A 21,008-nucleotide genomic window follows, 5' to 3' on the forward strand; every position below is an offset into this window, starting at 1 on the left:
AGACGTCCCGCACGAGACATGATACCTACATCCCTTTCATTCACCGCCGTCAACGATGCATCTTGTCCGAATTTCTTCGGGTCCCAAGAGCATCGTACCCAGGTCAGCAGAGCCATCACAGAAAGTCTCTTTGGGACAACCACAACATACGAAAGCTTGACTCTCAAAGCGACGATACGGCACCAGACACCGCCTGATAGATGGGAAAAGCCAGCACGCGATATCCTATCCGATATCCCAGCCGACGTCATGACCGAAAGAAACAACCCTTTTCTTCAAAGAAGTGGCTGTACTCTACTACCAGCAGCTCAACTCCAACGAACCCGAACTCCACAGCCGGAATCCCATACACCCCGGGATAACATCAACACCACACAGCCCTTAGTATCACCGCTATCACCTCCACCCTCCCATTCGCACCCACCACGCCCTCTCCCCTCTTCACAATTCGAATGCGGTCAACGCACAGTCTGGACACCCCCTCCACCCACACTCCCCCGCTGCTCTTTATCCCCAAAGCAAGAAGCACACCAAAAATACCCCTTTGGCCCTCCAATCACACCAGGCATGCCCGCCACCCGCGAGTCCGTCCACGGGGACCTTGCACGGAATCCTGCGGTTGAGCATGTGCAAGGAGGAAAGATGGAGGACATCATTTCGGTGATAGATAAAGAGATAGCGTTGTGTGAGATTCGGGAGAAGTACGAGGAGGCGGTGCAGAGGGCGTTGTTGGCAAGGTACAATGGGTTGGTGTGGAGGTGGCGGAGAGAGAGGGTGGTACGTGGGGAAAAGCAGAAAGGGGGTAAGGAATAGGAGGTAGAGAGCTGATGTAGAAGTATTTGGGATATAAAAAGCTTATTTATTTTTTTACTGTTTTACTTGATTGATGCTAGCTGGCTTCTTCGTGAGTATGCTGGATGTGTTCTGACGAGGACACTGAATGCTGATGATCGGCCCAGTTCACTAATCAGGATGAAATCAGGGGAAATTCACCCTAGGACATACATGACGCAGAATGCGGATCTGCGATGAATTCTGTTATTCAGCAAAAAGGCATTAGTGCCCCCCCTGCTTCGCGGAACAAGTCTCCAGGTCCAATATATCTCGAGTTAGCAATCTTGGCTGCGCGCTGACGTGCATAATGAAGCCATTTTCCTTCGGATCCGCACGTGGCAGAAAGTCTCTTGGGGGGGGGGGGGGCATCATCTGGGCTCGTTCTGGATGAAAAGGATAGCGAGATTCTTGGGGTACATTTGGGGTATGCTTGCGATCAAGATTGAAAAAATGCCCGATTCGGCCGGGTACGTACACCTACGTACCGGTACATCCCCGCCACCATCAAAGCACAATCGCATCGCAGCGCAACTCGACTTTTCAAGCTCCAAGATTCTTCGCTGGTACGGGGCATTGCGACAGCGACATGAGTATTAAAGGGAAAATTGTATCGCGAGTCTCGTATCTTCTGTGGCGAATCGATTGCAGAGGCCAAGGCTGATTGTAATTGAAAAGTGTGGTTCGTGCAATGAAGCGGGGAAGGTCCGAGTGACCTAAAGTGGAAACCTTATGCGGTTCCGCATACAAACAGTCCACAATAAAGTCAAGAAGCCAGACAATTGCGCCATTCTCATCGTAATTCAGTTCGAAAATGGCCTGATAGTCCGATGAGGGGCGTACTGTGCAGTCTGGAGGTCGAAAAAAATGGGGAAGGCTGCTATATAGTTCCGGGAGAGGGTACATCTTATCTTTTTTTTCTTCTCTTTACAAAACCGTCTATTGCTAAACAACAAAGTCAATCGCAAAATCCAAAATATTTTATCTCTTACCTCGATATCAAAACCTCTTCTTTTTGAATCCTTTGTTTTTTTTGCTCAAAGAACAAGATAAATCAAGATGGCCAGTATCAGTATCCACCCAGCAATAGACAACGGCATCAAAAAGGGCAACCCCAACTTCCCTGGCGGCAAACTCTACTGCCACTGTCCCTCCGACAAAGTCGAAGTCACCCTCTCAAGCAACGTCGCACACAACCACGCCTGCGGGTGCTCGAAATGCTGGAAGCCACGCGGCGCCCTCTTCTCCGTCGTCGGCGTGCTCCCTAAAGACAATGTCTCCGTCACCGCCAACGGCCACAAACTGCACATTATCGACGAATCAGCCGCCATCCAGCGTAATGCGTGCAAGGAGTGCGGCGTCCACCTCTTCGGCCGCATCGTAAATGACCACCCCTTCAAGGGCCTCGACTTTGTGCACACGGAGCTCAGCAACACGAGCGGCTGGCAGGAACCGCAGTTTGCGGCCTTTGTAAGCAGTATCATTGAGCAAGGCTTCAATCCAGCGCAGATGGATGCTGTGAGGGAGAAGTTTAGGAGCGTAGGGTTGCAGTCGTATGATGTGCTTAGTCCGCAGTTGATGGACCTGATTGCTACGTATACCGCACAAAAGAATGGGAAGTTGCCGGCCAAGTTGTAGAGGAGTTAGGTTGGGGGTTTGTGATGAAGGGGCGTTTTTTTTTGGGGGGGGGGGGGGGGTTGCATGTATGTACGTACGTGGGGACTGTGTATTCATGTTAGTAGAGGGTGTGTCATAGCATAGAGCTTAGAGGTTGGCTCTCTAGGGATTAGGGATACACGAAGATGAAGACCTTGTCAATAATAGTGCGACGTACGCGCTTTTATATTGATGCTACTGAGCACCGTGATCGCGCGCTAAACTCTTCTGTTTCGGGATGAAATCCGAGTTTTGTGTGATGCGTTAGATGACCTGAATGGGTAGTAATAACTGAACTTTCGGGATCGCAGTAGTCGAGTATCCTTGCATTCTCTTTGGCTAGCTGGGATGATGCTGTGTCGGTGTTGAGATACCTGCTGCGTGGTCAAGGTCGCATGGCATCATCGAAGGACCTACATTCTCCCAGTTCATCAGGGCGTCTGGCATAGCCAATGGTGTCTACGCTGTCCGAATACTATCGACGGGTGCTTGAAATTACGGCCGCTGAGTGTTATGACGTGTGAAAAGGCTCATGCCGTGCTCATGCTGCTCCCTGGAGTGTGCGTGACTGTGGCTGGCCAGCGACAGTCGATAAGTGTGGCTTGCCCCCTGTCGAGCGACAGGGGGACGAGCGACGAATATCGATTGGTGTCGCTGGCCCCACATTCCGACTGTGGCTAGATCTTGTGGCTGGCTGAGTGGGGGGAGCGACACCAATCGACATCCGTCGCTGGGCATGTGGGGCGGAGTCGGAAGATGGACGAGCCGGGCGGCGGTGCGAGTGCTACCTATCGACAACCGTCGCTCGACAGGGGGGGCAAGCGACACCAATCAGCAGCCGTCGCTCGTCAGCCACATCAACCAGCCGCTGCCACCTCGCAGCGATACAAAGTGAATGTTCTACTTGCAGCCCTGTAAGTCCCACCAGATATCAAAATAGAAAGATTTCCGCCATCTTGAAATCATTGCGGCTTACAATCACGTCGTAATTCCTCTTGCGCGAAACACCACAAGGGCAGATCGTGGTATGCAGCCAAAGCTGCTACAAGGTCAATCATTTGCTTCTCCTGAACACGTACTACGAGCTATTTTCCAAGTCGATTCATCTCAAACAATTCGAGAGTTGATTGACAGATTAACGACTGCGGCAATGCACAACCATCTGCGCTGAGGCGGTGTGTGCCTGGATGAAGATCGACTCGGTCTTATCTATTTGAACAGCTACCGTGATATTACCCTGATTGAAGACTAATCCATAAATAAACCCCACAAATTGGCTAGAAGCAATAACAAATTGAAGATGTTTCTATCCATGCTGTAATCATGTTACGGCACGACATTGTAATGGCTAATCATGTGATAAAGTACCGCGGTACATGCACGGACATATAAGGGGATCACTACGTCCCCCGCACTAGCCCTGGCCCCTCAACACAGATATTCACAACGAACGGGCTGTGGTCCCTACAACTTTCTCCGGTAGGCTCTTGGACTGCACTTCTCTGTTCTGTGTCGCCGTGTGAATGCGCAGTAGAGTACCTGCAACGTCGGCTTGAAATAATTTCTAGTATCCAGGAGTGCAACCAGCCACAGCGATCCGCCATGGTAGACTTCACTCAACAGCCCCTTAAGGGCGTATACGCAATCTGCGCCATTGGCTTCGAGATTTTCCGTCTTCCAGTGTATCTTGTTACGTTTCTTTTTGGATTCACTCGCCAGCACCCTAAATGGACTTTCCGCCAGGCCATCAGCATGCGCATCTTCTCCTCGGTCCTCTGGCACATCGCAGAACTGCAAGTTGGAACGCCAATTCCCCTGACGCCGGGCGCCGAAAAAGAGCGATTCATTCTTGTCAAGCCGGCCAAGTCTGATGTTTATAAAGGACCGCTAAGGAGCAACAAAGATGTAGTACCCATAGAGATCGGCGCAACCTGGTATCCAGCGCCATTGACAGCTGGTAGCGATAAGACCAGAACAAAAGTCATCCTGCACACCCATGGAGGCGCATTCGTCCATGGCGATGGAAGAACCCAGGCAAGCGGCTTCATGGCAAAACTGCTACTCAAACACACGCCAGCAACCCACGTTTTCTGCCCACAATACCGACTCTCCACCCTCCCTGCCTCACCGACATCAAACCCCTTCCCAGCCGCCCTCCAAGACGTCCTAACCTCGTATCTCTATCTCCTCAACGATCTCAAGATCCCAGCAAATAACATCATTGTCTCCGGCGACTCCGCAGGCGGCAACCTCACCATCGCCCTCCTCCGCTACATAACCGAATACGGCGCTGAACTCGGTCTCCCCATTCCCTCTGCCGCGCTTCTCTGGTCTCCCTGGATCGACCCCTCAGACACATCCTGCTCCTACGTCCACAACAACAGGAACTACAAGACCGATTACCTATCCCCGCCTCTCACAAAATGGGGTGCGAATGCGTATGCGGGTCCAGCAGGCGAGAAAGTGCTGTCGTCACCGTATATCTCGCATAAGTACAATATGTTCACGACGAAAGTGCCTATGTGGGTGAATGTTGGGGGCAGCGAGATTTTGTATTTTGATGGGGTCGAGTGGGCCAAGAAAATGCAGGAGGCGGGGAATGAGGTTGTGCTGGATGTGGAGGAGAATGTGCCGCATGATATTCTGTTGTCGGGGGGTATACTGGGGTTTAAGGAGGAGGCGCATAATATGGCGAAGAGGGTGGGGGAGTGGTTGAAGGGGCAGTAAATGGAATGAGGTGGTAGGGAAGGTTGAGTAGGGTCTTTGCTGTATTGGCTGCGAATAGCGGATGGTATCATTAGATTAGTACTTTCTGCGATTGTCGTTGTTATCCAATAATGGCTATTGTTGTGTGGGTTTTGCTAAGTAAACGGCCGTGAGTATTGGACCCAGTGGTAACAGAATAGACTCAATATTCGTCGCCAATGTATTCCTTGCCTATGGAATACAATCCTGTCAATCATGTTTTGTAGCTGATATCGGTATGTGATATCCCTACTGCAAAAACCCAAGCACAAGCTCATTAAACAGCTCAGGCTTCTCCCAATAACACCAATGACCACCCCATTCTACCGTCACTCCCTTGGCACTCCCCTCATCTTTCCCTCCATTCACAAACTCAACAACCTTCAAAGGACCATCAGCAGGGAAACACCCACTCCTACTACTCGCAACCACCAACACACGCGTCGTACTCTTACTCCCCGGCCCAAAATTCTGCGCAATCGAATACCTCCAATCATTTGCCGTATGATCCGCCATCAACTTCCCATACCACCACCCCTCCCCCTTCATCGCCTCTCCCAAAAAGAACGCTTCATCCTCCTTCCAAACTGCCGACTCTTGCGTCGGATCCCCAGACTGCGGATGCGACCTATACCCCAGACACGCGGCAATCGTCCCCACATGCGCCTTTTCCGGTTCCTCAATCAGCGTTTTCTGGATTACCTCAAGGGCTTCAGGAGAATTACACCCGCGATTCCCAAATGCCGGACCCCAGTCCTCGAGGTAATTCTGCAGTGGGGCTTGGTCTACGAAGATCATGTGGGAGAAAGGGGAGGTGGTGAAGAGTTCACTATAAGACCAGAGGATAGCTGCGCCGAGACTGGTGCCAATGGCTTTCACTTTTTCGTCACCGAGGTTGAAGTGGTCGAGTAGGTTTTTGAGATCTAGGGCCAGGCGCGAGACGTGGTATCCGGCTTTTGGTTTGGAGGAGTTGCCATGGCCGCGGAGATCGGGGATGATTACATAGTGGTGTTGTGAGAGGGCAGCGATGTTGCGCTTGAAGACTGCGCCGGAGCCTGTGAAGCCGTGGAGCTATCCAGACGCGGTCAGGTGGACAAGCAAAGTTGCAGTCTGGTGGCAGGGCGTGCTCACCAAGATCAGAGGCGTGTTTCTGCTAGATCCGTACGTTTCGTACTGGATTGCAATGCCGTCGTTGGCTTTGAACGTAGGCATCGTGACCGTTCGAGTGGATTCGGAGGCCAGAATCGGAAAAAAAAAGTGTGGCTCGACTGCAAGGTGGGGAGAGGGAGGGGCAGGGACTACTTACTGCATATGCGCTTTGTAATCAATGTGCAATGCGATTGAGCTTAGCTTGAGGTAATTGACTTTGGCCTTTTTACAATCACAAGATTACATTATCGTTACTGTTCTTGCTTTGTGGGCGTGTTAGTGGCGTTTCTGTACTATTCACTATAGGGGTTTACAACCCATTGTCAAGGGCCATGTCGTATGCCAAAATATTCGAGTCTTGTTTTCACAGAGTATGCCAAATGGCAGCGATAGCGATGTTTGGCTACCCTTGCCCAGAGAACATGCAGAAGCAGTATGGTTTTCTGTTATTTTCTAGTGAGAGGTACTGTAGTTGTTAGAAGGCAGCAGATATCAAATGCCTACACACAGTTTCAGGCCAATACCTAGTCGCTTGATATTTGGAGCATTTTCTTGATTTCAGTGCAAATAAGAATAGTTACCCTGTAATATGCAGGGCCAAATAATTTCCACGCAGTTGCTGACTAGTGCTAAATGTGCTTGGACTAGTTGGTGTTCTACTTCTTGTGGGCAGTTCTGCTATAAGCAACGATGGAAAGCTGCCAAGCGACGCATATTCGATGCCTGACCGAGATAAGAGATTTCAGGGTCTGGTTGCCGAAACTGCGATTGGGTTTGCGGGTGTGGCGTTGGCCGTCCGGTTCGTCATCATAGCGGTATTCTTTGGGACCTTGCATAGTGGGCCAGTCGACAAGTGAAGACCGGAAGTGGGGGTTGAAGAGGTTAGAACAAGTAAAACGTCTAGGCTTTTTCGAGTATCCCGTTTTCAAACCAGAAAAGCCACCGCTCTGCCATGTGGATGCACGACATGCTCTAGCTAGTGCGCAGAATCAAGTTACGAGCTATCAAGTCTCACGGCAAAGATGCTTGATTCCATAAAATTGCTGTAGTATGTAGACACGGCAAATCTCCGGTGCGAGAAAACCACGTATAGCATAGCGAGTGAGTTTCTTTTTGGGAATGTGGAGAGTAGAAAAATGTCTCACACGGCTCGAAGCTTCTGCGGCGCTTCTTGTATGCACTATTACTAGTCGCCGCGAGGCAGTGCAACCAAGTGCGACGATCCTTGTCTAATAATGCTGATACGACCAGAGCCCGCTTCGTAGTAGACGCTGTCAATGCCTCTCTTGGCAGATGTTTGTCCAATTTTTTCTTCCCGTTTTAACAATTTCACAAAGACGAACACAGTCGGGGTGGACAGGGGACGGAGATGGGGAGGTGCTGCATCTCAGTCTTGGCACGAATTACATTAAGATCGATGGATTCGACAAAGCAGGGAATCCAATCATAAGCGTTCAATGAATCCTCTCATTGCCTTGATATGTTTACCGATGTATAAATACAGCGAGCCATAATGCGGGCTACGCGCAACACCATGACTGTGGTACTCCAGAAAGCTCCACGACCTCAACATGTGGGATGCATGACTACCCCGCTGGCTACTCCCAGCAAACCACTCTCCAATCGGCAGGCCCGCCAACGGGCCCTGGGACGAGATCGTGCTAGTCCACAGCCCTAATTGTACTTTCCGTGTGTAAGCATGGGCGGTTGAGTTGCTGCTAGCGACATGACCAGCTGAGATGCGCGAATTAACTCCCGCACTTTGCTCTTCACGATTGGTCCTCCTCTGCGGGCGGCGAGCGAGGCTGTTGGCAGGGAAGAAACAAGGTCCGTCGATGACTTTGGCCAAGCCTTCTGGGGGCGGAGAGCCAGTTTAATGTTTGTTGGTTTACGTGAATAAATTCCTCATGGAAGAATATAGCCGTGCTTTTGTGATCAGTAGTGGGACTGCAGTCGGGTCTTATCGCCTGTTTGGAAGCTCCGACTATATATCCCTCCCCGCTTGAGTGTCTTCCTTTGTCTCCCCTCCCATTCTACGTTCGTTCATACGCAGTCTCCAAAGCGACATTTCTTATTTCGAGCCGGGGTTTCCTATCACACGGGCTGTCCCGAAGCTTATACGAGGCATTTTGTCTGTCTTGGTGTTACTGCCGGCACTAGTTCTGCTGCTGCCGTGCTACATCAAAATTCCCTCAACTGCTGCCCTGTATACTGCCACTTCCGAATGTGCGGCCGATCATCTACCATGTGGAAGCCTCCAATCAACTTCATCACGCTACACTGTAAGTTTGCCTACTGCAACCTGCCGTATCGACCGTCCCATCTGGCCGGATCCAAAGACCCCACGCACTAACACGTTACAGATGCGTACATTTTGAGTTTCGGCATTCTGGCCATGATCATAGTGTATCCTTACGGGAATATGCGAGCCATAGATGCGTATTACTTTGGAGTTAGTGCGTCGACTTCTTCGGGCCTGAATCCGTGAGTTCCCATATACGTGCATAGACACACACACACTAGCGAAGCATTATAGGCTAACACTAATTCAGTTTTGACGTCAAAGCGCTCAAGACGTATCAGCAGGTCTGGTTCTATATCACACCTATCATCACTAACCTGGGCTTTATCAACATCGTCGTTGTTATCGTAAGGCTACGATGGTTCCAACAAAAGCTCAAAGGAATTCGTGAGTTGGATCAGCATCATTCTTTCTCGGATCAAAACTAAGATACACATAGCCGCTGCACATGAGAGACCAAAGAGCTCTAGACATTCCGTTGATCCGCGGATTCAGGTCCTTGCTGATTTCTCTGAAAAGAGGGACCTCGAGAGAGGGACCCCAGTTGACACTGTCTCCAAAACGAAGCCTGAAGCCTCTGGCAACCAGCAGAAAGATGAAACCCCGAATACTGCTCGTATTACGTTTGCTCCTGATCCTCGCTACACTGTCAATGAGGAAGGCACATTGCATATCGCAGGACCGCGTGAAGGAGAGAGTGGTACGTAGACTACACTAAACTATTGTGATCGCATAACTAACAAAGACATAGCCCAGCCTTCAGTTCCAATGTCCGATGGTAGGTGCCTATACACCCTCATGGTAATGGTCTGTTGTTGACATTAAAATTACAGATGAAGACGATGACCAGATCAAGCCTGTTGGAGAGTTCAACAACCGGTTACGCCGCAGGCTATCTGAGACAAGAAGTATAAGCAAAGCAACGTCGATAGACCGCGCTGTCTCATCCATATTCGTCCTTGGAACCACGCCTAGTGTTCGCCGTAGCGAGGAGAAATCGAGGCAGCCATCAATCGACTTGGCTTCTCTGAGTCCAGAAGAGTTGGGTGGTGTCGAATACCGCGCTTTGCGCGTTCTCCTCCGGGTTGTCGTTGGTATGTACATGGCTGGGAAGACGGTGAAAAGTTTTATTTTTACTAAAGATACTAGGATACTTCTTCGGTCTGCATTTGTTTGGTGCTATCTGTTTGATACCCTGGATCCATCTCGCTCCTTTGAAGTACAAGGAATACCTCGCCTCGCAGGGTGTGGACAAGACATGGTGGTATGTAGTCGCTACATTCACGATGATACGGCATTGCATAATAACACTTGATAGGGCCATCTACTCAGCGCAAACCATGATCAACAATTTGGGTCTCACCCTTACCCCAGACAGCATGATCTCTTTCCGCGACGCAACATGGCCCATGCTTGTCATGTCTTTTCTCGCGTTCGCAGGCAACACATTTTATCCATGCTTCCTCCGCCTTGTCATCTGGATCATGTGGAAGATCGCCCCGAACGATTCCTCAACCAAAGAGTCTTCGAGGTTCCTGCTTGACCATCCGCGCCGATGTTACACGCTGCTGTTTTCCAGCACTGCGACCTGGATCCTCGCCACTATTCTCGTATTTTTGAACTTTGTCGATACCCTTCTTATTGTCACCCTCGACTTGGATAACACCGAAGTCAACGTCCTCCCCGCCGGCCCCAGGATTCTCGCTGCCTTGTTTCAATCCGCGTCGTCGCGCCACACGGGCACCGCGACATTTAATCTCGCTAATGTTAACCCGGGCGTACAATTTAGTCTACTGGTCATGATGTATATTTCCGTTTACCCCATTGCGATTAGTATCCGTATGAGTGAAAGTTACGAGGACAAGTCGGTGGGACTCTACGCAGCGGACGAGAGCCCCGATGATAATACCGACAGTAAGACGTATCTGCTCAATCATCTGCGCAACCAATTGAGTTTCGACCTGTGGTATATTTTCATGGGCGTTTTTTGTATTTGCTGTTCTGAAAGCAAGAGAATCATGAGCCATGAGGATTGGGTAGGTCTCTCCTCCCCCTCACGTGGCAATAAGGAAGACGCTAACTCAACGTGCGCACAAATAGGCATTTTCGGTTTTCTCGATATTTTTCGAAGTCGTCTCAGCGTACGGGAACGTTGGGCTTTCTTTAGGATACCCTACAAACCTTGCTTCGCTATCCGGTCAATTCAGCGTATTTGGCAAACTGGTCATTTGCGCTATGATGTTGCGTGGAAGGCACAGGGGTCTACCTTACGGACTCGATCGTGCTATCAATCTGCCGAATGACCTCGTCACCGAGGACGATCAAGAGAGATACAGAGATTTTGACACTCAAGGAACTATCACAAACGATGGGACGCAGAGGGAAGAAGAAGGAAAATTCGAAAAGGACAAGAAATTGATGAAGAGTCTAACAGAGTGATTTGAGTAAACTTTTTTCCCTCATTGGGAGAAGAGAAGACACCATGTGCTTTCTTCGCACGTTGAATCTTCGACGTTAAAACAATTCAGACCCAAGGACATAACGATTGCATACCATCGCATAGAATTATAGAAGAACATGTCACAAAGAAAGCAAAAAATTCAACAACATTGTATCTATTTCTCTCTTCCACAAAACGATTTCTGACAACAGGCCTTATAAATGATACCAATTGGAGCAAGAAAACCCACCTACTTACCATATATATCCAGTCCTATACCGTAGATTGATATTTCAATACCCCATTCACTAAGCAAACCTAACCCTACTCCCCTCCCCCCTCGTCTCCCTCCCAGACTGCTCACCCCTCCCGTGCTGTCTACTCCTCCCACTCTGCGCAATCCCTCCCCCCGCCGTCCCCACACTCCCCACCCCATAACTATAATACCCCATCAAATCCTCCTCCGTCCACCCACTCCCCCCCTTCTCCTCCCCACTTCCTTCCATCCCCTGACCCCCCGCCCACGGCTCAAAATAACTAAACTCACCCGAGTTCACCGGCGCCAAAGCACTCATCCCATACGCATTCCCCTGCCCCACCGGCGTCGACGGCGTCCGGATGCTAAACCCGTACTCGTCGCGCTGGATAACTGGTTGAGGTTGTGACCAGGGGGAGGGAAATTCGAAACGGGAGGTTTCGAGGGGACTAACAGGGGAGTTCGGGGTTTTGGGTCGGGAAGAGCGGCGGCAGTGACGAACGGGTGAGTTACGGGTGTTGGGTTCGACGTAGCTGTAGGAGGTATGCGGGGGTGAGCGGATAGAGACGCTGCTTCGGCGGCGGTGGCGGTGGGAGGAGGGGGTTGTGGTGGTGATGGTTTGGACCGTCACGTGGGGTTTTTGGGGCGCGGTGGAAGGGCGTACTTCCCTAACGTTGTAGGTGGGCGTTCTGCTTTGCACGATATACGGTTTGGGTCTAGGTTCAATTTGGCGGATATGGTAGGGAGACGGGGGGCCTCCGCTGCGATGGTCTTGTGCTTGCTTGCGGCTGCTACCTTCGCCTGAGGGTTTCTGTCCAGCGGATGGTTTGCTGGGACGTCTCCTAGAGCCAAAAGGGATCTTCAACGATATACCCATGGTAACTGTTTCTTTTGTAGCAGGCTTACTTCCTAGCTCTGGATCTGGTCGGTAGCGTTGATGCGTTTATTATACGATTGCTAATTGTTCCGGTTTGAATGGGAGAGTTCTCGGAGAAGAATATGGAATCACTTATAAGAATAGTCATGATAATTCTTTGGTTGAATAATGTTTTGAGACAATGTTTGTGGTGAATGAACACAGATGTGGCACAGTTTTGTGAGCTAATAGCGAGTAAAATGTGAAAGTGTGGGAGCATTGTAAACTGGTCAATAGATCGTGTGAATGTCAACGGGTGAATTGTTTGCTTCTGGAGAGTTGATGTTACAAGTCAAAAGCGATACGTCACGAATTCTTTGCTTCTCGCTGGCATACTTGACATATTACAATGCACTCTGGCGGGTCGAATTCTCAATTTCGATGACATGATGAATGGAGCTTGAAGTTGGTGAGACATAAGTCACTGATATGACCAAGGATTGCAATACCTTTGAACACTGTTATACCGATGTACTTAGCGTCGGTGAATTATATTTCTACTTTGCTTTTCTGCTTCGCAGCACTCTACCTTCACCAGGAGTGCCATTTTCTTCATTTTCAATTTCGTCACGTTCGTCTGAATCATCATTTTCATCTTCTGCATCACCTTCTTCTCCCTGGCTGACGCCATCATCTACAACTTCGCCCTGTCCCACAAGGTCGTCACTGCGGCCTTCCCTTTCCTTTATTCGAAGAACCTTGATTCTCCATATGCGCTGTTCCATTCGAAGCCTCAACTCCTCCATCTCCCTTCTCTCTTTGACTGTCGCGTTAATCGGAATGCTAGGCAGGTTATCCAGATTCATCTCGAGATCTTCATCCTCGTCTTTTCCATTTACAAGTGTACCCTCAGATACAGCTCCATTGGCTGCTTCAGTACCATTCGATAGCCGTAAAGGACCGGCTGCAATATAATCTAAATTGCGCTGCCAGTGCGGTACACGGACAGGATATTGTTCAAGCCTAGATAGTCTCTTTTTCTTCCGCTCTTTTTGCTTCGTCTTCTCAGGCTCCAAGTCAGAGAGAAAACCGGTGTCGTCCGGTGCCCGGGGATCGGGATCTTGCTGTACCACGCTTGGTCTCTCTATGGCGGAGGGATCGAGCGGTGCTTCTTCTTCCACTTGTCGCTTCTTGCCTCGAGTAGCTTTTGGTTGAATTGCCTTCTTTGGCGGAGATGCCGAAGGATTCAAGTCGACTTTTAGGGGGCGGACATGAGTGAGATACTGATATTTTCCGCCAGGAAGAGGCTCAGAAGAGCCTTGTTCTTCATCTTCTTCTTCCGAGTCTTCAACAGGTGCCATTGGTGTCTTGGGTAACTCTACAAATTCTGTTTGAATATTGCCTATTGAGTCGGCTTCTTCTTGAGCATTTTTTGCCGCGTCTGCTTCTGCAATCTCTTTTTCATATTCTTTCAGAACAGCCTTGAGGTCTGTTACTTTTACCCACCCCACCTTCCCAGCTGCTGTCCCATTTCGCTCTTGTCGCGCCTTGATTGCACGCCTAGCCTTTGCTCGAAAGTCCTGGATGGTGGCATTCGGTACGGCGGATATCTGACTTAGGAGCGTAAGAATTCCAATATCCCATTGTGTCGCCTCAAACTGCTTGTTGGGCCATAGTGCTCTAGGCAAACATTCATGGACGCGATGGATTTTCCAATTCTTGGTGATGGATCGGATATTGTAAGTGACAGAACTTGATGGTTTAGATGGTTTAGATGGTGCCATGGTCACACCAATGAAGAGGCAAACTTAATACGTATTGCCGATTGAGCTGATGTGTTTTAGACAAGGATTTAATGTTAAGCAGTCCGGAGAGTTCGTGGGGCAATATTGTTTTGCATATAGATAGCATGGTGATGATGCAGACGACGAGACCCGGGGCGCCAACTTGAAATAGTAGAGGTGAAAGGCGGTAGGTGCGTGGCTGACTCGCAGACGCTAGCATTTAGAAACGGCTAGCCAAATAAGTCCAGCAGCATCCTTGTGCGGCGCCTCCAGCTTGAGCGACATGGGATACTGAAGTAACAAAATACTAATACGTGCAATATCCGCTGTGGCTTCCCATCCTTGAAGCTATGTGGCAGCGAACCAATGATGTCATCGGAACTATCGGGCCGCGCTTAGCACTCAGGTCTGATACGCTAAGTTCGGTGCGTAGTGTTGGATGGGCCATTCATAGTCTGGCATGCTGAGAAGAAGCATTTGTTGTCTTCTGAATTCCTGAACACTTCATGTTTCCATAGAGATGTCTCCAGATGTTGTACAATCGTGTCGCGTGTATGATACAGATATATAGCACAAAGCTGAGGAGAGTATGAACGCCGCCCGCTGCCGAACCTGACTGCGGTATATGCCAAAAAGTCCCAAAAACACCGCCCTCCCACCCGCCATACTGCCTCCTTTTTTTTCGACAAATGAAGCCATGCTTCAAGAAAAAACGTAATCATAAAACGGCACCCCTTACGCAGCTACGGCCATGCCGCCGCTACCAGGTGATGCTCCAGCGTCGCTTGGTGGTGGTGGGGGAGCGTCAAGCCTTGTGTTGTCTGCCATCATACGGTTGAAACCAATTGAGACGCCCTCAATGACTGCCAACAGGATGGCACACGATATCGCGCCGTTGCGCATCGATTTGTATCCTCCCCGCACCGCGAGCGACCCACCCGTGAAGAAACCAGCGATGATGGCATTCCACGGGTCCTCCTTCTTCCGGATTCCCTTGACGGCGCAGTCATATGTGTTAAAGAGACCTCCCCAGACACCAAAATTTCCGCCGAGGACTGGTGCGCGGGCTTTGATCGCTGTAATGGCGCCTATGCGTCGCTCGCCGTAGGGTGAATTGCGGAACTGGATCCTTTGTCAGCACGGCATTCTAGGGCCAATGATGATACTTACGCCTTTAACACCATGCCATACTGCTCCTCCTACTGCCTGATATCCGGTTAGTATATGCGCGGTACATGCTGCGTCTGGCACGACATACACCCATGGCGAAAGCACCGCCAAAGTCATTGAGAATGACCCACGGACACGGATCTCGCGAGTGATCCATTGTGTATTATTACTGCGGCAAGAATGGTGGCGGGGCCGAGAGGCGGGTGTAGAAAACGTGCTGGCAAACTTGAGGTAGGATGATAGCAACTGGTGACGATGTGCTTCGACGTTTTTCTCTCAAGGACCCTGGCCGGATTGGCGCTAGCGGCGAAACCTCGGGGTTGCCCTTTACTCACAACGTCCGGTGCCAACCTCTCATTCTTCCTTCTATCCTCAGTCTCTGACTTATCATCAGTCTTGGACACCATTTACATGACAAAATCATGCGTGAATTCAGTATAGGATGGAAATTGGTATGGCATGCTCGGGCGTCGCCTACGCAATGGCTAAAGCAATCTCTCGCCGGATTGCCATGTCCCTCTACCCTGCTGTCTCGTTTTCACCGTTCACCTTCACTTTTCTTTGCGTCCTGCGCGCCCAAACTTTGCGGCAACTTGAGCGGCCTAACAAACGCAGGGTCTTGGCACAAACTTTCACTCTCTTATCAGTCCAACTGAACCCACATTCTGACCTTGTCGCTACCTTTGTCGTCTGCTTCTCACTCTGAATCTTTGTCACGATGGCGGCCGGTACACAAAGTGGAAAGCGAGATGACGGCCCTCCATCTAGCGAGGATATTGAGCCGACCGATCTACCAATCCGAGGAGGTAATCAACAAACTAGTTCTTCCGAGACAGTCGATCTGCTGGGACTGCACATGAAGGAGGTTATTTCGACAATCAACCGACTCGAAAGTCTTGGTTTACAGCGAATGGATATCCCCTTGCCAAAATGTGTTGTTTTGGGTAACGTTACCTGACGCATTAGCACATGGTATTTCACTGACATTTGACCAGGTGAGCAGTCTGCAGGAAAGTCATCCGTCATTGAGGCGATATCGGGCATCAAGACTCCTAGGTCTGACGACACATGCACTCGGTGCCCTTTATTTATCAAGCTAGAGCCTTCAGAAGATCCCCGCACTAGTTGGAGCGCAAGCGTGAGCCTTCGCCGCAGCTTCAACTATGACGGCAAACCTGGTCGAGGAAGCGAGAGACGGTTTCGTGGTTGGTGCGAGCTGACGCAGCCAATTGTCATACCGTTCGCAACTACGGATAAACCAGAGGAGCTGGAGCATATCATTGGTCGCGCCCAACTCGCAACCATCAGTCCGCTGGTCGACTACCAGGAGTTTCTGGGTCCATCTCTCCACCTTGGAGAGCATCAGTGCGAGTTCAGCCCAAATATCGTCTGCATCTCAATCAGTCAGCCGGGATTGCCAGCACTAAGTTTCTACGACTTGCCTGGCATCATCGGACAAGCAGAAACTGAAGATAAGGGATTTCTCGTCATGTTTGTACGTGAGCTGGTTACAGAATACGTGCGCGATCCTGAAGCTCTCATCCTTCTATGCTGCTCTTTAGAGACTGATATTGCCAACTCAAGTGCTGGTGGTATAGCAAGGAAATTGAAAGCAGTTAATAGATGCATTGGCGTTCTTACTAAACCCGATCGATTGCCAGCAGGATCACGCCACGATAAACTGAAAGAAGTTTTTGACCAAAAGAGATTCGCTCTAGGCTATGGATATTTCGTTGTCAAGAATCCCGGCCAAGATGAGATCAACCAGGGAATCAGCCACAGAGAGGCACGTACACGAGAAGAGCATTTCTTTCGCGAAGACACAACCTGGTCTAGTACATTCAAGGCATACGAAGAATACTTTGGCACACTAAATCTCCAAGCTTTTCTTTCCAAAACGCTAGCAGAGCAGATGATCAAGCGGCTACCAATGATTGAGCAGCATATTATTGAACGTCTCTCATGGGTAGAGCAAGAACTTAAGAAATTTCCAGAGCCAGCTACAGCTAACGCTTCTCGCATTATATCAGATATTATTCTTGACTTCTCTCTAGATGTACGCAGAGAGATTGAAGCTGAGTTTCCCCATAAAGAATGGCGGAATAAGTGGAAGGCTTTGCAGAAGAACTTTTCTACTTACTTAGAAAGCATCAAGCCAACTATAAAGCTTCGTGGAGCTGACGACGAATCTGTGTATTTCGACGTACAGGCAGCACTCCCTGGTGCCTCGGCGAAGGTGCCGATCTCACTATCTGATGACGATGAAGATGAAGATGGTGATACCTCCGCCGTTAGGGACAGCAGCGACGCATCTAACAAGTCTCCAAAGAAGAAGCGAAAGATCGATTCAAGTACGAGCCACCAGGGAGATTTAGACTTCAAACACCTAAAGAAAACGTTTGATCTTGACGAGGTTCGGGAATATTTGGCAGAGAATTCGCAGTCTAAAGTTCCTGGCCAGATCGAACCGCGGGTCGTTGATGCGATGATGTTGACAGCGATTCGATGCTGGGAGGAGCCACTCAGCCATTTCTTCGACAATTACAAGGCGCAACTTCACAAGCAGATTCAAGGATTGTTTAAGAAACACTTCGAGAGCCGCAAAGGATCCATGTTTTACGACAAGGCGTGGGAGATCCTTCAGAAACTAATCGTGCCTGACTACGACATGGCACGCGACAGCCTCAACGACGAAAAGCAGGGTCCATACATTTTCCATGAGGATCTCTTCGAACGTGAGAAGAGCGTAATGCTCGAGTTTTACCAGCAGCACCGTCTCAGGAATCGACTTGCTCTGTACAAGCGGAAGAAGGAGCAACACACAAAGAAGCCGTTCACCCCTGCTGAAGAAGAGCGAGTCAAGAAGACCTCGATGCCTATTCTAGCACACGAGCCTTATGCCCGCGAGATTGGCGTTATCGCACAGGTGACCACGTACTACCTGCTCGCCGCTCGCCGCTTCCATGACGCTGTCTGCATGCGTATCGAGTCCAAGTTCCATAGGGGGCTGTGTACGCAGCTGCGTAATGAGTTGGAGAAGGGCCTGGGCATACGGAATGACACTGAAAGTAAGGGAAATCAGTCATGGACTCACTGTTCAGTACGGCAATGCTAATTTTATGCACATAGGCTATAAAAATGCGATTCGCCTCCTTGCCGAACCGACGGATCGTTACAAGCAGCGCATGGATCTGGTGGGGCAGCGCATGGATCTGGTGGGGCAGCGCAAAGCCTTACTTCAGGGCCAAAAGATTCTTAGGGATCTTCAGAACAAGTACGGCGGCAGCAGTGGAGCTGGCATGCCTGCCGACGAGAAGATGGAGGATGTCGAAGATATGTTGTAGCTTCGTCCACCTCGTCTACCTGAGCACATATCTTGCACGTGTAAGGTTACATCGTCGTAGCTTCGCGCGCCTCATCTACATGGGCACATGTCTTTCACGTGTGTAAGGTTACATCGCCTTCTGTTGCTAAAAGGGCAAAGCGGATAGCTAAGAGGCAGAAATCGGCTGGCGCAGTGGAGGGGGGGGGGCAGTGGGTAAATGGATGAGAAAAAAAAGAGAGAATGACAGAGTGGCTGAGATGTGACAACGAGGCAACGGATCGAGCAGTTTGAGCCTTGACTTGTGTGGATTTCTCAACTTGACTTGTGGGGAGGATTTCTCGACTGTGTAATGGTAAGCGTCAAGGGGACAAAGAAAGTACACAAATACGAGATCAACATGCGTTGTCAGCTCCCCCCCCCCCAATTCCCTTGATTTGATGACTATGATGGATTGCATGACTAAACTAGAATTTTAGGCTCAACGAACCACCCCTCTTACTCAAACAGAAAAACACATGAGATGCGTTATCACCATCATCATCATGTAAAGCTCGGATCCAGCCGCTGCTTCATCCAAGTCCCCACCTCCTCGATGCGTGATTTCCACCCCAGATTCTCATCCTGCTGAGTCCACAACCCGATTCCCCAGTGCGAGCTTACCTGGACGCGGCCATGGGCATATTCTTCGTAGTGCTTCTTCTCTGCTTCATCGAACCATCGCGAGCGCCCTGTATGTGTCTTCATTGTCTGACGGGCGATACTTCTCCGTACCATTTTTGCTAGCTCGAGCGAGCTATCGGACAGTGGACTTTGCAAGCCAGTGGCAATGTTCCAGACGGGGAGGGTTAGATGCGTGCCAGCCTGGGGATAGTTGCGAGCGTAGGCACGACACCGGCTCAGATATGGCAGCGGCTGTGGAGGTTTGGGAGTATCGTCAAAGGTGGAATAGTGGTGGAGGGCCATCTGAGCCTCCACGTCCAGAATCTCGTCGGGTTGCTGCGACGCGAAGATGTGGTCGGGCTGTGGATAGATCAGCTGGGCATGGGGGGAACGGAAGAAATGGATTGGAGAGGCAAAGCGATCAAAGTAGTCGTCTGGACTTCTGAAGAGGACATCACGCTCTCCCGACAGAGTCAAGGTGGGTATGACGGTGTTGTCGCCGTGGGCCTGCCAGGAAGAAATCTGCTGTGTCTTTGACGAAGGCCGCTTGCGATACTTGCGTTCAGACTTTAGGACATTACGAGTGGCTTCCTGCAGTGCCAATGAGCCGGCCAGGTCCTCGTCGGCAGGGAGCGCCGTTTCATCACCATTCAACGGTTCTTGGAGGTCCTCCGGGCGCACGACAGGGAGCTCGTCGGGAAACACCCAGTCGACGAGGGGATTATTCACGGCCGCGGCACTGATACGGCTCTCTCCAGCATGGCACTCGGTCAAGGCCAGCATGGTAGCTAGAGAGCCCCCGACGAGTTCTCCACATACGCCAAGACGGGCTAGATAAGGTCTGTTGAATGCATCAACAAGTAGATGCTCGCGCACCCAGTCGTAGCCGGCCAATACATCGTGGCATGGTGTGGGATACTGATGTACCGATGAAGCGCGGTAGTTGATGCGGACAACTGTTGCCGCGCTTGCAGCGGCTAACGTTGTGATGAGACGGTGTTCATCTTCTTCCGACTGTGGGAGTACAGGACCCGGAGGGAGATAGATCAAGATGGGGGCAGCAGGCTTTGGGGCACGGAAAACGCTGCAAGGGTCAGTCAGTTAGTCTTGCAGGCGAATGACGATATGAGGGATTCTCGTGCGGAATTCCAGTGGCTTGATGTGGAGTGGGAATGTGGAGAAAGTGCAACAAGTGGCATTGGGGCAGTACATAAAAGTGATTGTCCAGTGCGAGTCGTGGGCAAGGCGGAAGAGCAACCAGGGATGATAGGCCGGTGTGAGGTCATTGCACATGAAGGAGGACATGCATGGTCAAGACAAACAAGATGCAACAAGTGAACAACGTCATGTTGCGGGAAGACAAGACGGGAGAGGAGACTCACTCAACCGTCACGATGCCGTTGGACCGACAGGGAACATGGACTTGCTCGTGTGGCGCTGGAGCTGATGCTGCTGAGAACGGTCGGGGCTTAGAGGCGCCCAGACGCGCGTAGCTGGCGGGCCGTAGTCGCGGGGGTCGCAGAGCAGAGACAGCCTTTTGACAGATGCGTAGCGGCATCAAAGGTGGGCACACAAGCGAAGGTGGCAGTGGTCAGGCGATGGTCTTTCTTTGCGAGGGAGGGTGTTGGTGAAAGGCAGCTGGCTGGCTGGCTGGCTGGCTGGCTGGCAAACGGCTGGCAAATGGCTGACACATGCAAACTGCGGCGGGCGGCCTTTGGGGGTGGGGGCAAAGGCAACCAGGACGGCCGCAAATCGTGAGAAAGCAAGGGCGGCGGGCGAGATGCGATTCGAAGAGTGCGATATGCGATGTTGGCTAGAAAACGGGCGTGGCCAC

General features: G+C 50.6%; 10 protein-coding genes across 10 annotated transcripts; 5 read left to right on the forward strand and 5 right to left on the reverse strand.

Annotated features, from left to right (window-relative positions):
* Positions 1-18: 18 nt before the first annotated feature.
* On the forward strand, positions 19-813 carry COCMIDRAFT_34048 (uncharacterized protein; the record flags this gene model as incomplete). Its single annotated transcript, XM_007686755.1, has 1 exon — positions 19-813. One exon carries the CDS (start codon positions 19-21, stop codon positions 811-813), a length of 795 nt encoding a protein of 264 aa, XP_007684945.1.
* A 1,077-nt stretch (positions 814-1,890) lies between these two features.
* Positions 1,891-2,469, forward strand: COCMIDRAFT_86974 (uncharacterized protein; the record flags this gene model as incomplete). Its single annotated transcript, XM_007686795.1, has 1 exon — positions 1,891-2,469. The coding sequence occupies one exon, from the start codon at positions 1,891-1,893 to the stop codon at positions 2,467-2,469; it is 579 nt and encodes a 192-aa protein (XP_007684985.1).
* Positions 2,470-4,089: 1,620 nt separating this feature from the next.
* COCMIDRAFT_87101 (uncharacterized protein) lies at positions 4,090-5,214 on the forward strand (the record flags this gene model as incomplete). Its single annotated transcript, XM_007686796.1, has 1 exon — positions 4,090-5,214. The coding sequence occupies one exon, from the start codon at positions 4,090-4,092 to the stop codon at positions 5,212-5,214; it is 1,125 nt and encodes a 374-aa protein (XP_007684986.1).
* A 267-nt stretch (positions 5,215-5,481) lies between these two features.
* COCMIDRAFT_87075 (uncharacterized protein) lies at positions 5,482-6,444 on the reverse strand (the record flags this gene model as incomplete). Its single annotated transcript, XM_007686797.1, has 2 exons — positions 5,482-6,303; positions 6,364-6,444. 2 exons carry the CDS (start codon positions 6,442-6,444, stop codon positions 5,482-5,484), a joined length of 903 nt encoding a protein of 300 aa, XP_007684987.1.
* A 2,182-nt stretch (positions 6,445-8,626) lies between these two features.
* On the forward strand, positions 8,627-11,122 carry COCMIDRAFT_87125 (uncharacterized protein; the record flags this gene model as incomplete). The annotated part of the gene is made up of 9 exons (XM_007686798.1): positions 8,627-8,663; positions 8,745-8,865; positions 8,934-9,070; positions 9,123-9,383; positions 9,435-9,461; positions 9,517-9,777; positions 9,833-9,947; positions 10,002-10,719; positions 10,784-11,122. The coding sequence occupies 9 exons, from the start codon at positions 8,627-8,629 to the stop codon at positions 11,120-11,122; spliced, it is 2,016 nt and encodes a 671-aa protein (XP_007684988.1).
* Positions 11,123-11,431: 309 nt separating this feature from the next.
* Positions 11,432-12,256, reverse strand: COCMIDRAFT_87018 (uncharacterized protein; the record flags this gene model as incomplete). The annotated part of the gene is made up of 1 exon (XM_007686799.1): positions 11,432-12,256. The coding sequence occupies one exon, from the start codon at positions 12,254-12,256 to the stop codon at positions 11,432-11,434; it is 825 nt and encodes a 274-aa protein (XP_007684989.1).
* A 536-nt stretch (positions 12,257-12,792) lies between these two features.
* Positions 12,793-14,019, reverse strand: COCMIDRAFT_87193 (uncharacterized protein; the record flags this gene model as incomplete). The annotated part of the gene is made up of 1 exon (XM_007686800.1): positions 12,793-14,019. The coding sequence occupies one exon, from the start codon at positions 14,017-14,019 to the stop codon at positions 12,793-12,795; it is 1,227 nt and encodes a 408-aa protein (XP_007684990.1).
* A 735-nt stretch (positions 14,020-14,754) lies between these two features.
* On the reverse strand, positions 14,755-15,346 carry COCMIDRAFT_87046 (uncharacterized protein; the record flags this gene model as incomplete). Its single annotated transcript, XM_007686801.1, has 3 exons — positions 14,755-15,141; positions 15,190-15,225; positions 15,278-15,346. 3 exons carry the CDS (start codon positions 15,344-15,346, stop codon positions 14,755-14,757), a joined length of 492 nt encoding a protein of 163 aa, XP_007684991.1.
* Positions 15,347-15,907: 561 nt separating this feature from the next.
* On the forward strand, positions 15,908-18,533 carry COCMIDRAFT_34056 (uncharacterized protein; the record flags this gene model as incomplete). Its single annotated transcript, XM_007686756.1, has 3 exons — positions 15,908-16,133; positions 16,185-18,257; positions 18,319-18,533. The coding sequence occupies 3 exons, from the start codon at positions 15,908-15,910 to the stop codon at positions 18,531-18,533; spliced, it is 2,514 nt and encodes an 837-aa protein (XP_007684946.1).
* A 521-nt stretch (positions 18,534-19,054) lies between these two features.
* COCMIDRAFT_87136 (uncharacterized protein) lies at positions 19,055-20,732 on the reverse strand (the record flags this gene model as incomplete). Its single annotated transcript, XM_007686802.1, has 2 exons — positions 19,055-20,258; positions 20,557-20,732. 2 exons carry the CDS (start codon positions 20,730-20,732, stop codon positions 19,055-19,057), a joined length of 1,380 nt encoding a protein of 459 aa, XP_007684992.1.
* Between the last annotated feature and the right edge of the window lie 276 nt (positions 20,733-21,008).

The sequence above is a fragment of the Bipolaris oryzae genome (genome assembly GCF_000523455.1).
Source record: "Bipolaris oryzae ATCC 44560 unplaced genomic scaffold scaffold_22, whole genome shotgun sequence".
In the NCBI taxonomy this organism is placed as follows: Eukaryota; Fungi; Ascomycota; class Dothideomycetes; order Pleosporales; family Pleosporaceae; genus Bipolaris; species Bipolaris oryzae.